This window comes from Parasteatoda tepidariorum, chromosome 6, assembly GCF_043381705.1.
Source record: "Parasteatoda tepidariorum isolate YZ-2023 chromosome 6, CAS_Ptep_4.0, whole genome shotgun sequence".
Lineage (NCBI taxonomy): Eukaryota > Metazoa > Arthropoda > Arachnida > Araneae > Theridiidae > Parasteatoda > Parasteatoda tepidariorum.
In genome coordinates, this window is record NC_092209.1 from 92,752,653 (window position 1) to 92,769,479 (window position 16,827).

The 16,827-nt window shown below is 32.0% G+C and overlaps 1 protein-coding gene across 1 annotated transcript in view; it reads left to right on the top strand.

The window, feature by feature from the left end:
- The first annotated feature begins 440 nt into the window (after nt 1-440).
- Nucleotides 441-16,827, top strand: part of LOC139425945 (uncharacterized) — a 34,377-nt gene continuing 17,990 nt past the window's right edge. Inside the window, exon 1 of the mRNA XM_071182881.1 lies at nt 441-3,263. Within this exon, the coding sequence (XP_071038982.1) occupies nt 1,229-3,007 (1,779 nt within the window). The 5' untranslated portion in view covers nt 441-1,228 and the 3' untranslated portion in view covers nt 3,008-3,263. The remainder of the gene's footprint in view (nt 3,264-16,827) is intronic.

Consider the following 16,827-nt stretch of genomic DNA (forward strand, 5'->3'; position numbering starts at 1 on the left):
TCTTAAATCAGATTCCTGATGCATTGCCTAACAATAAAAAAAAATTAGATCGGCCTGCTGATAAAACGACAAAAATGACTTTCCTGATTAAAATTATACTGCACCGAATATTCGTAATATCCCTAATATTAAAAAAATGGAGTCATTTATAAAATTCAATTTCAGAAGAAAATCTGATACAATGAAAAAAATCCACTTTGCCTTGCGACGGTCATTTAATGCTGATCCCTTCCTTATATTTTTCATCAAGTGTTCATAAATTATTAAAAACACACTTTCCTGGCATTTCTAACAATTTCGCATTTGAATGAAGTATCAAAGCTACCATGTGTGCTATCAGAAGAATTGAATTTCTCGAACCCTATGGATGTAGAAGGTCAATGCAGGTCATCAGATCATAAAGTACTTAAGTACTGTCTGAAAATAAGTCAAGACCAGTATCACTAGGGTGACCAGACGTCCCCGATTTCCGGGGATTGTCCCCGGCGAGGACCTCGTGTCCCCGGTCGGTTTGCGTCCCCGGTTTTGTCCCCGGTTATAAAATTGAAAAATTTTGTGTAAAATATTTGATAAAAATATGTTATATGTAATTTTTATTTTCTCAAAAATTTTCATACAAATTAATGTAAGCATTGAAAATTAAATGTAAACTAGTTTTTAAGAACACACTATAACTTATACTACAGAAATTTTGGAACACATAACTTTAATATCTAGTTATGTTTACATTTTTACTAGGCTGTACGCCAGACATGTTTATATAAGAAAAGAAGTTTAAAACAAGACGTAACATGAATATTAGTTGCTGCTTTTAAAACAATTAATATCTTGGGTTACATAAACTGCCAATATTAGCTAATTTCCACTAAAAACAACAACAATTACTACATTTCCGTTTTATTTTAGAAAAATAACTAAAACATTTTATAATCAGGTAAACATTTTATAAATATCTAACCAATAAAGTATAAAACCATTTTTTATGAAATTGTTATTATTATCACTTACGACTAATTAATTTTTATAAATTCTAATTATTCTACATTTTGAAAACCTCATAATTTGTTATCGTAATAGATATTTAGAAAAATATTTTTATTTCTTTAAAATAGATGTCAATATGGCAACATAAACAAAAAAAAGAAAATGTCATTATTTGGATGATTGGAAAAACGAGTTTCCATTTATTGAACCGAATCCTAATAATTCTTCCAAAGTAAAATGTACAATGTGTAGAGCAACGTTTTCAGTTGGAAGTGGAGGACGAACAGCTATAGCAGATCACATTCTTACAATTAAACACAAAGAAGCTTTGGCAGCAAAAACAAAAACGAAATCCGTCAAACAGTTTTTTCGTAAGCTGGAACCATCCAAAGAAGAGTTTGACTTAGCAACATATGAAGGAACGCTTGCATTTCACACCATTCGTCACAACCAATCGTTTCGCAGCATGGACTGTACTTCAAATTTACAGAAGAAATTTGTAGACAAGAAATTTTCTTGTGCCCGAACAAAATGCGAAGCTATCGCTGTCAATGTTTTTTCTCCGTGGGCATTTCTTGAATTGAAGAAAGATTTACAGTCTGTTCAATTTGTAACAATATCTTACGATACTTCCAATCACAATCATGTAAAATTACTTCCTATTTTAGTGCGGTATTTTCAGTGGGACTGTGCTAAAGATCCAATTAATAATAAACTTGTATCACTAAACGAAATTAAAGGAGAAACTGTAAAGATTTTATCTTCAGAAATATTAAACGCACTATTCGAGTTCCAATTGAAGGATAAAATGGCTGGTTTGTCTGCGGATAATACTAACACTAATTTTGGAGGATTGTTAAGAAGAGGAACAGAAAATGTTCATACTAAACTTCAAACTGAGTTAGGAAGAGATATTTTTGGTTTTGGGTGTAATGCGCATATTATACATAATGGCGCTAAAACTGCTTTTGATTGTTTGCCTGTAGATATTGAAGTTATGGTATCTAAACTTTTTAGTTATTTTAAAATTTACACAGTCCGAATTGAAAGACTGAAAGAATTTTGTGAGTATGCTGACCAAGAATATCATAAAATTTTAGGACACATTCATGTTAGGTGGTTGACATTACTTCCTGCTGCAGAAAGAATTCTTAAAATTTATTTATCTCTTAAAGAATTTATGTTGTCTGAAAAAAAGTGCCCAAAAATCTTGAAGAATTATTTTGAGAGTGAAACAACCGAGTTATGGTTGTTTTTTGCGCATTCGCATGCTGCAATTTTTAATCAAAGCATCTTGAAAATTGAAAGCGATGACAAATGTGTTATTGAATCTGGAGCGGTTGTCAAGGATTTGATATTTAAATTGAAAGCACGAAAGAATGCCAAATTTGTTCCACTTGTTGTAAAACCTGAATTGACTAAATTGATTGCTGAGAATATCATTACTGAAGATTCTTATTTAGAAACGTCGAAAGAATTCTATGAAGCTGCGATTTCATATTTAGAAGCTTGGAACGATAACAACGATGATATGTCTGATTTGAAGTGCCTTCTTTTAGATTGTAAGCCTTCACGGTCTGAATTCGACGAGGCAGTTCTGTCTCTCTCTTCAAAATGTGCAATTTTGAATGTTAATTCCGACGATTTATTTGACGAGTTTACTTATCTTGAAGGTTATTTGGATTCAAAAGACGATAAATGGTACCAATCCGTACACATAACAGACAAATGGCGCGAAATAAACAATTATTTTCAAAAAAACAATATACCATTTACAAATATCAAAAGAATTGTTGAGCTTGCAATGTGCTGGCCAAGCAGCAATGCGCCTGTAGAACGGGTATTTTCGCGCATAAATAACTATTGGACTAAAGAAAAATCGCGAATGGATGTGAATACAGTGAAAGCGGTTTTATCTGTACTGATTAATTTTGATTTTTCATGTGACATATTTTCTCAATTACTCGAAAAAAATCCTGAAATTTTAAAGAAGATTCATTCTTCAGAAAAATACGGTGTTTAGAAATAGTATAATTTTAAAAGCAATACAATTGTTTTGTTAACAGATTTTAAAATTGTGTAAAAATGTTATGATCACGATTTTAACGATATAATTTATATACTAAATTATAAAAAAAATGTAAACGAAAAAAAAAAATTTTTTTTAAAGATAAATGATCAAATTTTTTTTTTTTAATTTTTTCTGTCGATAAAATTGGGGGGGGGGAGGGTAGAGATGAGAGTCCCCGGAATTGCCCGAAAAAATCTGGTCACCCTAAGTATCACGTTCCCCTTTCCACACACAATTTTTTTTTTCCTCTCACATTGATGCAGAGAGAAAGAATATTTTAATGAAAAAAAAAATTTAAAAAAACAGTAAGGGCGTGTTTTCTTCCTCTTGCTTGTAACACTTACCCTCACACGCATTCAAAATGTTCTACCCTCGATGCAGGGTCTCATTCTAGGCGAAAGACGTACTTTTTAATTGTGAATATTTTCTGAAGATAAAAAAAAATTGTTCTAACCAACTAGTGATACTAGAAATTAAAGAATTTTAAGAATTTTGAATCAAATTAATTAAGTACTTTTAAGGGCCCTTAGTTTTCAAAATGAAAACTAAGCAATTTTTAAAGACCGTGGGAACCCTGTTTCAGAATTTTAAAAATTCGCCAATGACTGGCTTGCTTCAGGTAGAATTTTAAATTGATAAAATAAAAAAAAAATGAATAATAACAAAAATTCTGAGATCACAGAAATTTAAAAGATAATTCGCTCTAGAAATGATATGTTCTTTCAAAAAATGAAAGAAAAAAACAACTTTTAAACATGATAAAAACATTTTAGATTTTATTAAAATATGACTAAGAGTGGGTATTTTATCACAAATTCATATAGTCAGAACACCATGAAATGAGGGGTGGAGTATTTTTAGATTCTATTTTAAAAATTAGATTTTTTCAGCGACCTAAATCCATGACTTTCCATGATTTTTCTAAAAAAATAGTTAAAATCATGACATTTCATGACAAATATTGTTCAATACCGAAACTCATGATTTTTCATGACTTTCCAGGTGCGCAGATATCCTGGAAGGTACAAATAAGGCATAAGTTTCACATTCGAAAAAAATATTTTTTAAAAAATGAGGAAACGTTAGATTTTTTTAAAATGCCATATTTTTAGGATGATATTATTAATTACTAAAGTTTCAAGTCGTCCATTTAAATAAACACTTTTTGATGCACTTAATTTGTGCTGATTTCATCGTAATTTAAATGTTTTTTTTTTTTTTTTTAAATCTTTTTTTGCAATTTTTCCTTTCTACATTTTGGCAGTATTACTTTACATTCCCACAGAGCTGGGATGGCTCAAGGCCTTCCAATGAGGTGAACCGGGTACAAATCCTCAGCGATGACTGGTCGAAAGGAATCCGCACCCGGCTTGCACCGACCCCAGTGCTGACGTGGAATATCCTCAATGGTAGACGGATCATGGGTTAGAGTCCTTTAGCCGTCAGGCTAACCGTGGGAGGTTCTCGTGGTCTGCAAATGCGGGTTAGTCCTCCACGAAGGCAAATTTTTCCCTTTACTTGATCCAGAATTTCCATTGTCCTCTGGATTGGGTTCAAAATGACAAGGCTACGGGAGTTGAACATTAGGAGTCGTAAACCCAAAAAATGGGGTCGGCTGTTCAACGACGGTTATAAAATAAAAATAAAATATATGTATATTCCCACAGTTTTTAAAATTTGATGTTTTTATTACGATATGCGGATTTTAAATCGCGTATTATTGACGCGCTTTATTCGTGCTGATTTCATCGTAAATTTAAGTATTATTCTTTGTTTACTTTTTTAATTCTATGTTTTATTTCTATGTTTTATTTCTATGTTTTATTTCTATGTTTTTCCACGTGATATTGACGTTATTTTAACTACGTTATTTTATTACGTCACGCGATTTTTAAATCGCGCATTTAAATAATCACTTTTTGATATAATTTAATTTCGTTCAATTGCATTGTAAATCTGAGTTATTTTTCCATCGTTTTCTCGGTGACGTAAGTGATTTGGAGGAATAACCGAATGTTCGAAAATAAAAATCGGCTGAATTCCATATTTTCGGGGGCCAGATAGCAATATTTTTGTAACAGCAAAGCAACATTTAAACCGAAATTTCAATGCTAATAATAATATTTTTTTGGAAAACGTATTCATAAAACAACGTTTAAGATATAGCATATCAGAAAAGCTTTTGAAAACGCCGCGCTCTCATAGAAATGGCCCATAAAAACTAAACATTATATACAAAACCGAAACAAAGAAAAGAAAATTCTTAATACTGGAAAAAAAAATTTAAAGCTGAGCATCTCAGTTTTCCAATCACTGTATATTTTTTTTAAAAAAAAAGGAAGAAAAAGTCTAACAAAAATTGACGCTTTATAATAAATAAGTTAATAAAAGCATTGTCGTATTTTTCGAAAAAAATTGCTCTGAAGTTTAATATAAGCGTTGTTTAAAAAATGTTGTGTCATGATTAAACGCTAATAAAAAAAAGTTAATTAAAAAGATTTAAGAAAAAAAACGGGATTTTTTTTTTATTTTTATAGTTCTTAGAACAAAACTTTCACATCGAACATCTCCCTTTTCTATGTTGTTTAATAAATAGTGCTGTAAATGAAAAAAGGGGCAATAAACGAATAGGCTATTGTTCAAATTTTGTATTTTGCCACGCAAAATTACGTACTTTTAAAAAGATGTAAAAAAAAACTATAGAGCTTACATTTATAAAATTTTCGACAGTTATTAAATATTTACAGAAATTTATTTTCTTGCATGGAATTATCTTTAGATATACGAATTTTTTTATAATTGTGAGCTAACATTTTTCAATTCACTTAAAAAGTTCTCGAGATAGAGTAAAATACGCAAAAAGATTCGCAAAGTGCCTCAGTTGGGAATTCGGAGAGCTGACCTGACCTGCCGTCATGACAGAGGACCACAATCCGTCCACCAGCAAATAGACAAAAAGTAAAATGAACAGTATGGGGTCCAAGATGTGGAGTGTTCCCTTTGCCAAACGATTGGGACACCATTACGTTTTTGTGTCTGATTTCATGACCTCTAAAATAAAATCGTCTGCACTAAGTAATTGGCATATCTGAGGTCACCTCTCTGAACCAATTAAGATTGAGTCCTAGAACGTCAAGATATCTCATAATTCATTCAAAAGTTGCATCCATGCCCTGAGCGGGATTCGAACTCGAAACCATTGGCTTCGCGGTCAGACACGCCAACCACTCGGTCACCTCTCCAGCAAAATTAAATATATATTATTTTAAAAAAATGCAAAACATATTTTTTTGTAATATTTAAAAAAATATATAAATATGAATGTTTCATACAGATGGTTATCATTAAGCAATTGTATTTCTCAACATTTAGTTTCTTCCATTTTTTCCCCTTTTAAGTGTTTTGAACGAAACAGGTTTATTCCAGACGAAATCGCAACTCTGATTGCAAATAAGAACATTATTAAGACTAATCATTTTCAGAAGGAAAGCCGCTATATCGGCATGACGATTTATGCGTTAAATCGATTTTCCGTGATAGATCGATTTATCACCCAGTCCTAATCAGTATCTTAAAATATTAATTGTTGTTGTGGTTGTAATTCATTTACGTCGCACTAGAGCTGCACAATGGGCTATGGGCGACGGTCTGGGAAACATCACTGAGGATGATCCGAAAACATGCCATCACAATTTTGATCCTCTGCAGAGGGGATGGCACCCCCCGCTTCGGTAGCCCGACGACCTGCACGCGAATGCGAGCACTTTACGACGACCTGCACGCGAAGTCGAGCACAGTTTAACGATACCGCTCATTCTCGGTCTTTACGCAGACTGATCCAAGTGGTCACCCACCAGCACACTGACCACCACAAGTGATGCTTGTCTTCGGTGATCTGCTGGGAACCGTGTCTTAACGATCAGTCCACTGCGGGACTCTAAAATATTAATTGAAATATATCGCTCTGTTTTCTTTTATTTATCACTGTCAAATGATTAGTCGCTTGCTCATAAATACATTAATTTCCCCATAATTTCTAACATTAGCTTTAACATGGAAATATAATTTCATATTAGTTACAAGTAACAATCTTTTATCTGACAATAAATAACTATGCACAGAATTATAGAATAGATAGCGACATCAACAAATAACAAGCCATTAGCACATTATAAAATTTAAAAAAAACATGCCTCCATATAGCATGAATAGCTATAAATAACTAAGTACAAATTCAGGCATAGCTTATATTTATTTAAATGCACAAAACGTTTGAAATTACTATCAAACGATATTAAATAAAAGAAGAAAATGATTGATTCTACAATCTTTAACCTTCTAACCACAATATCATTACATAAAAATCAAAATAATTTTTTGCGGAAATGCAATTAATGAATATTAGCAATGTAGAAAATTCTTGAAATTTTATATTCTTGTAGGAAATATACAATTTAAATTTATTTTTTTTAAAATATTTATTTTAAACGAATTAAGTTTTAAAGTTTGTAAGCTTTCAGACGATATGTAAGAGAACAAATGATGAAAACGAAAGCCTCAACTAAAATGTTTACCTTTATATGCATTTATTGAAATATTTTATCTCTCAGAGATTTTATCTTTTCAATTAATGCATGGACTCACATTTCTTTTAAAGGTATTTGAAACACTTTTTTTTGAAGTTATACTTCTTATGCGACTTCCAACAAGGTTGCGTTAAACGTTTAACGCTACATTTTTATTCGCCGGGAAATCACGTGGTAGGATCCAGTTTCCCTTCATTCATTTCCATAATGTTTTGGTTCTCACTAGCATAAAAATAATGAAAGTATTGTTTTTCTATAAATATTTTTTTAGTTAGTTTTGATACACATATCATTTAATAGGAAGGTATTATTTATTTTCAAATTTAGTGGATAACAATTGTAAAAAATGAGTGAAAACAATCCCACGGACAATGCGACGGATTTAAGGTAATGTCAAGGTACGTCTCTTGTGAATATCAATTGATTGTTAGGTTTTCTCTTTTGAAATAACATTATGACGCATTCACATACATTATTAATACAAATACATTTTCCAGGGCGAGACGATGAGGCAACCACAAGCACTTCCACTGGTTCAAGAGGGGAAAATGCACAATATTACAGTGATTACAGAGCACGGAAGCGAGCGGAGCAGGAAAAGGAGTCGTTGAATAGAACTAGTGATCCTTCTACGACTGCTGATTCTTCTACAATTAACGTCGCAGGTTGCGAAGTTTAACATCTTCCGCGCGGAGGGACTCCACGCACTATTTTTTTTTAAAGAACTTTTGTCTCATATGGATCATGAAAAGCAAAGTACATAATTAAAAATTTACAAACGTTTAATGAAGTTGACATTGTAACGTAAAAGAAAAAAAAAACTTTTTTAATTGAAAATAATTTAAATGAATACAGAAAATAGTAAAAAATTTATAGTTACCAGCACAGTTTCAGTCAAGAATTCCATGAAGAAATGGCGATACGTCTTCGATTATTCTCTAAGTGTAACAAATGCTAACTTGGAAACTGAGATATTATTTTATTCGAATCATCACAGAAAAGGCTACAATGCCAATATTCGATGTCACGTGCGCTGGATCGACGAAATTAAAAATTTGAAGCAAATTTTGTTGACTACATTTACTTGAAATTTCATCCAGGCGATTTAGTTGGCTACTTTTGAAAGAAAATAATCAGATATAGGCAGAAAGCATTTTTTTTTTTAATTTTTTTATTCTCATTTCAATTTTGAGTACTTAGTGTGATATAGACAACTAAGAAAGTAAAATATTTTTTTTTTTACTTAGCAATAATATGGGCAAATTTTTGTGATTAACTTTCTTAGTTTTTTTAAATTGCCTTTACTATTTATTAATCTTGGAGCCCGTTGGCTGTGCGCAGTCGTGCCACAGGTCCCTGGTTCGATCCTCGGGCCGGGCAAAGTTGACTCAGCCTTTCATCCTTCAGTGGGTCGACCAAGCATGCTTGGGAACTAAACACTGGGGGTTCCGCGTTCGACTGACCACCTGACCGGAACATCTGCTCCTGCACCCCATAGCCCAAAGTCAAGAAAACTGAGAGGGGCACAGTATGCCTTGGCCCTCTTTGGACTGTCGCGCCGCTGAGTTTAGTTTTATTTATTACTGCTCAACGGCAAATAGTTTTTAAAAAAATATTATTAGATAATGCTATTATTAAAGCAAGTTAAAAAGAGGGGAAAATATCTCATTGTTTTATAATTAGCATCTTTGATTTATTTCTTCGTATAGCATGAAGCTTATTTTCACAGGAATTTAACTTGGATTTTTAAAAGAAATGTTAAAAATAAATATTAAATTTATCATATTTGACCTCATTTATGGAAAGATTTTGCATAATGTTATTTGCACTTCTTACTAGATAGGCAAAAATTTACATACAAATCGGTAAAGGGCAGAAAAAAAAAACGTTACTGTTAATGTAAGACAAAACGTTTTGCAAAATCTCTCTAATTCACTGTGTTGGGTAGACAACTGTCTAAAATGAATAAAATAGTTAAGGATAGGTTAATGCTAGGTCTTATCTTTGATTTATTTCTTCGTATAGCATGAAGCTTATTTTCAGGCAGCAGGAATTTAACTTGGATTTTTAAAAGAAATGTTAAAAATAAATATTAAATTTATCATAGTTGACCTCATTTATGGGAAGATTTTGCATAATGTTATTTGCACTTCTTACTGAATAGGCAAAAATTTACATACATATCGGTAAAGGGCAGAAAAAAAACGTTACTGTTAATGTAAGACAAAACGTTTTGCAAAATCTCTCTAACTCACTGTGTAGGGTAGACAACTGTCTAAAACGAATAAAATAGTTAAGGATAGGTTAATGCTAGGTCGTTCCGATCTAGTTTAATATAGATTAAAGGAAAGTTTTCTGAAATTTAGTACTAAGTTAGAGGTTTGCGAAATAACATTAAAGCCAGGGAAAAAAAAAAAAAAAAACACTGTAACGTGTCAAGAAAGATGGCTGTTTGATGTAACAGAAAAAAATTGTGATTATCAGGTTGTCACTTGTCTCACTTCATAGATCGTATTCTAAGAAGTGTTTGCTCTTAATAACCAGAAATTTTCATTTTTAATTTAACTGACTTAAGATGAAAACTTACATTTGTAGAAAAGAGAAGTTTTCTTGAGTATTTCTCTCCCTCGTTTGCCTGTTCTTTCGTATGCCTGTTAAGGCAGAGGGGTGCGATTGTTTTCCAGATGTATTGATTTGTTATGGGAACATGGAGGACTTTTGACAGATTTAACGAGCATCAGCAGGGGTCTGTCCAGACATTTTGTGAAAGGTCCGTTTTTGTAAAATTGCGAAAAAATGACTCGTAATTTGTGAATATAAAATAAACGTTAAGTCACATTCTTTCAACCAGGGTCCGCTTTTGCGAATTGTTGCGAATAGGGTCCGTTATTGCAAATAAAACTTTTTCAATCAGTTTTTAAATTGTAAAGACATACAAGATTATGCTCAACACTGTAAAATTATAATTAAAAAAATTAAATTTTAAAAAATAAACAGCAATTGCAGCTACTAAATTAGCGATGCAACATATAAATATTTGGTATTTGGCCTATACTGCTGAACGCGGAATATTCATTTCGGACGAATAAAGGAAGAAGCGTCTGCCGAAGACAAAATTTAATTCGTTTACATCTGTCTTTCTTCCCCCCCTTCCTAAGAAGGGTTTATTCGATTAGCAAAACAATAATGAAGATAAACAAATTTGTGAAGGGTCCGATTAAAAGATAATTTATTTTGTGAAGGGTCCGTTTTTTAGTTAAAATATTTATGTGAAGGGTCCGTTAACGGACCCAAATTTCTTCTAAACAGACCCCTGATCAGTTACCATTTACTACACGGGGAGTCTTCAGTCGGCGGGGTTCGAACCCACGAACTCTTGGACATGGGCTCTATCGACCAGGCTATCCCGGCCTAAGCGCAGTATTTAATAGTAAGAGAAGTATCTTTATTAAAGTTAACTTTTTATAGTTTGGATCTAAGCCACCTAATTTTTTTATGAATACTCCTACAGCAGCAAATAGGCGTAACATTACTATTTATGTAAATTGAAACGATTTTTTACGACTAATTTTGCCGATCATATAAACAAGAAAACAATACGGCCATTTTTAGTTTAAAAACAAAAATCACATAATAAATATACTGGGCGTTATTAACACTTCACGTAATGAGTAATAATAAGCAGGTACAGAGGCACCGGTTTCTGATTAGCTTATAGTAGCTGACAAGAGAGGCAAGGAGGTATGAACAATTCTAACTCAAGACAATAAAATTATCTTTTTTTTTGTTTATGCATCAAAAATCGATAGTAAAAAAATTGGAGTAAAAATTACCAGTGGAAAAATTTCGAACTTGAAATAAAAGTTAAATTTGGGTTAAGAAAAAAAAGTAAAAATAATTTCTTTATGGAGTTTTTGAGGTCAAGACTTGTGACCACAACAGAAAAATATAAAGTATATTCTCGAAGATTATTTTACGTATAAGCGTTATAAAAAGAATTGAAAGGTTCACTTTGAAAATTATAGCTTTTATTGATATTAAGTCGTTAAGTGAGGTATAATAAAAGTTGAAATATAAAACAAGAAGGAGTCATTGCGACTTTCTTACGTTAGCGTGTAACAATTATTATGTCAATGGATCAAACGGATACTTATTCAAAAAGAAAACCTTAGTAACAACTTTAACATAAAAATTAAAGTTAGCATTTGAATGAACACAAAAAGCGCCAAATTACATTTAATGATAAAGATGATATAGTGCGGCAACTTAAAAGGAATAGTAGACCAAGTATTTGAAAGTTATTTCAAAAATAAAACTTGCTAAATTACTTTGGCAATTCGCCAGATGTTGCTTCAAAACTTTAAAATGAAAGAAAAACAAAATTAGAATTTATTTCAAAAGAATTCTACTATTTTATTGTTTCGAAAATAATGTTTGTCACAGAATATTTTATGCTTCTTAAATTTTATGAAAGCTTATAGCATATGCGCTTGCAAAAAGAGACATTTTATGCACTTGTAAATTATAAACTTTACTGACCATTTTCTCTCTGATAAGAACCAGCTTTTAAAAGAATACGAAGGCTGCGCATTAAAACCCTTACTTGGTATCAATTGGTCAAACTTGATATCAATTTTAGTTAGTAATAATGTTAATTTTCAATAATTTAAAACTAATATCAAATGATAATGTATGGAAGCCGACTCCAAGAAGATTTTCTGTTTTAACCATCTTAAAGTATACACTCTAATTCATGTTTTTAATTATTTATTTGCAGAACAAATTAACAATTAACAATTGTTTTTTCTTTACATTAAGTACTTTAAAAATAATTAGCAGTCGTTTTTTCGGTTAGTATATTCGCAGATAAAGAATTTTATATTATTATTATACTCCCGAGATAGAACTTTAAAAAAAAAAAAAAAATCAGTCACAAGATGTTCAATTGTTTAAGATTCCATAGCTTACAGATATTGGAAACCGCTGCGTCCACGCTAGGTCCTAAAAAATAATCTTTGACAGTCTTAATAAATTTGAATTTTCATGTCGTACTGCCACGTTTGAAAATTTATAGAATTTCTTGGTATCGAGTGTTTTCCCAGAAAAATGATACATTCACAGCATCAACCGATATGATTCCTATTTTAAATTCATTTTCTTTACAGTGCTCTCTCGTATGCCTATTTAGGCAGAGGGAAGCGATTGTTCTTGTTTTCCAGTGGCGCCATCTATGGCCAAAAATTCGACCTCTTCCACATACATATGTCACACCCGTTTATAGGGCGGACCCATTCATACATCCACAGATCGTAATTTTGACCTGAATCAGAGAACGATCGATCTCCAATCCAGTACCCCCAGAGGTATTGATTTTTTTTATGGAAACATGGAGGACTTTGTGACTCGACAGATTTAACGTGCATCAGTCACCATTTACTACATGGGAATCTTCGGCCAGCGGAGTTCGAACCCACATGCTCTCGGACATGGGCCAGGCTATCCCGTCCCTTAACAGTGCTAACAGAGTTAAATGAACATATTTTAAGACAAGCAAATCTATTTTCACATCAGTACAGCAATTTGTACATTCTTAAAAAGGAAACCTTTTTTTCACTGCGTCATTTGTTTTAATTTTCTCCCTTTCAAATCTCAGCCACTATTTAATATCGTGTGTTTATCCAAAAAGATTTGACTTTTTGACTGTGTCAAAAAGTATCTTCTAACACATACAATAAACTTACTAACGCACAACGTATCAGATTAAATTAATTCTAAGGGAATCGGATTTGGGGACAACTTGCATGAAATTTCGATAGCTTTTTAAAAATGATGGGAAAATATTAACTTTAAGAAAATAAATGTTTGCTATAACTTTTTAACTGTGAAAAAATGGCCATAATTACCATTGTGTAATTTGCTATACCTATTTAATCTTTAATTCCCTTTTTTTATATTAAATTTGATTTACATATTTTAGGATAATTGCTGTTTTATTTCATTTACGTCGCACTAGAGCTGTAGAATGGGCTATTGGCGACGGTCTGGGAAACATCCCTGAGAATGAACCCAAGGCATGACATCACAATTTTGATCCTCTGCAGGAGGGGATGGCACCCACGCTTCAGTAGCCCGACGACCTGCACGCGAAGTCGAGCACTTTACGGTAGAACAGTTTAATGAGGACTGATACCGCACATCCTTGGCCCCTACGCAGACTGATCCAAGCTGTCACCCACCCGCACACTGACCGCAGCCAGTAATGCTGATCTGCTGGAAACCGTGTCATAGCGATTAGTCCACTGCGGGATTAGGATAATAGAAGGATTTTGTTTTCTCTCCCCCAATGGGAAGAGCAGCTGCAGACGATCCTTGGGTGTGGCATGCTCTTATTTATATGAATCCAGCATCCGTGCAGGATCTGCTGGCTTCTAGATAGTTGTGAGAGGGTTTTTTGATTTAAATTATTAAAAATTTTTGAAAATTTTTTTACAACCTTCGTAGTAGGCCAGGTATTTTAAAGAGCATGTAATACATTAACATTGACTATCGCAGACTAATCTGGATCTGTTACTTATATAGGATCTGTTACTTATATATCTGTTTATTTTATTTTATATCCGTCGTTGACCACTAATGTTCAACTCCGTAGCCTTGTAATTTTGAACTAATCCAGAAGACAAGGAAACTCCTGGATCGGTATCCCAGAAGTATTGATTTGTTATGGCAACATGGAGGACTTTGTAACTCGACAGATTTAACGTGCATCAGTCACCATTTATTACACGAGGAGTCTTCGGCCAGTGGGAATTGAACCCACGAACTCTTTGACATGGGCCCAGTGCCATACCAACCAGGCTACTCCGGCCAAGAATCTGTTTACGAAATCAGAATCTGTTAATGAAAATCTGTCACTACAGTTTTAGCATCCTATAGTTTTTGGATGAACGGCTATATCTTTGGCAGTTGTAACGTAGGACAACCGTTGAGTTGTCCCCCATAATGTTCAGCATCCACAAAACAAAGTTTTCTTGTAAGTTTTATAAACGGAATCTTAATTGTAATTGGGTGGTAGAAAAATATGAATAAGCTCTCTAGTAGTAAATTGATTCTTCATTCTGTTTACTTTTTTCACGTTAAACTCCGGTTTAATAAGATCTTTAAGAGTTATCCACCATAACTGAACTTTTTTGGTTCATCATTTTTCCCACGGAGAATTATTTTTTGTCCAAAATTTGATAACATTCCACTATTTATCAGGAGTGGGGGGGGTTTCAAATTTGGCCCAGACGCCTTAGCATTAATTTCATAAAAATGTCACAAAAAATTTTCCTGATATCCGTATGGCTGTCGCCAAAACAGACTTACGATTGGTGGAACGTCACTTAGGAATAAAGTCATCCACCCTATATCTAAATGTATACTACTTCTATCCAATCTACGGCTGATTTTAATTAAGTAATTAGGCTGTAATGGAGCATTATTAAAAATAAGTAATCATAAATCTCATATTTTAAATGGGAAAAAAGATCAGCAGTATTTTAAGAAAAGATTTAAGAAAAAAAACGTACATTTTTGTAGACTGTATCTATTGTACAACGATCTAAACAACACCTTCAAAATTTTTGAGGTACACGTTTAAAAGAAAATCACTAAATGAAGGAATCACAACTTCTTGTATCACAACTACTTGTGCCAAAATGACTTTATTTGATGTTGAGAAAACATGCTTAGTTAAATAAGCTGACAGGTTTGTACAGTGGTCAGGGAGGATGTTTTTAAAGAAATCAAATATTCATAATTAGGAAACAATTTTAACTTTTATTATTTTTTTTACATTTTCAAGTTTTTTTAATTTTTTTTAAAATTTTTTAAAAATAATTTTTATATCATTTTAGCAGTATTTTAAGAAAAGATTTAAAGAAATATATTTTTGTAGACTGTATCTACTGTACTACGATCTAACACCTTCAAATCTTTGAGGTACACGTTGAAATGAAAATAACTAAATGAAGGAATCACAACTTCTTGTATCACAACTACTTGTGCCAACTTCGAATCAGAAAGGTCTCTGGTTTAAATACTTGATATGGCATAGATGCCATATAATCTGCAGATTTGTTTCCTTCTCTTCGTACTATGATGTGTCCGTGTTGGTCTTTTGAATGTGTTGCTCCTGAAGTGATTAACTAAAACATTTTTAATTTATTCATCATTTAAGCACCTGTTTCTTTTTCTATATTTACATTGTTTTTAAAACCAAACTTTTCTGTTTTTTACTAAGATTCTCCAATTCGAAATAGATTCATACAATATTTCAGAAACAGCAATTGCCTGTTTTTCAGAAGATATCACATGACCATTATCTATTCCTCAATCAGAAATTTTTTCCTCCTTTATCAGAAATTTTTTTTCCGGAAAAGTTTCTTGGAAATATTTCAAAAGCAAATTAGCTTTGCTTGAATACCCACCAGAAAGTTAATATGCAGGTTTAAATCTTTTAAGAAATGTAATATATATAAGCAAATTAAGTAAAAAATACAAATTATCATTGTGAAATATATTTAGAACAAACATAAATACAGGGTTGCCACAGAAAAAAATGAACAAAATAGTTGCTTTTGGTAGCCTAAAGTATGAAAATAGTTGCCTAAATAAGAACAAAATGTTTTCAATAATATCAGTAAAATTTTATTAAATGGCTTAGTTGTCATATAACATGATCCATTTAGTTGGTTCCAAATATAATAATTCTTCAACAAGCTTAATGTTCTAGCAATAAATTTTTATGTATAAAAATTAGCATATTTAAGGAAAATTAAATATTTTAAATACTAGAATTCCATCAAAAAATTCTTTATTAAAAAAACATACTTTTTCTAAATAATTTTCCCGTTTATCAATTAGTGATTATTAAAATTCGAAAATCACACATCCTACAATCGTATTTAAAATTGGGTTTTTTAAAATCCTGCAGAATTTGGCAGCAATAACTATTGAAAAGGCGATCGAGATGCAAAATAAAATTACAATGGAATCTGTGAAAATTGAGAGCATTTAAAAGTGGCAACTCAAATTTGCAATTCAAAATTTTCAACATATTTTATTTTTATTTTAAGAAAAAAAATACTTGTATCCAGCGTTATCAATCCAATTTATACAAAAAAAAAACATCATTAAGAGCACAAA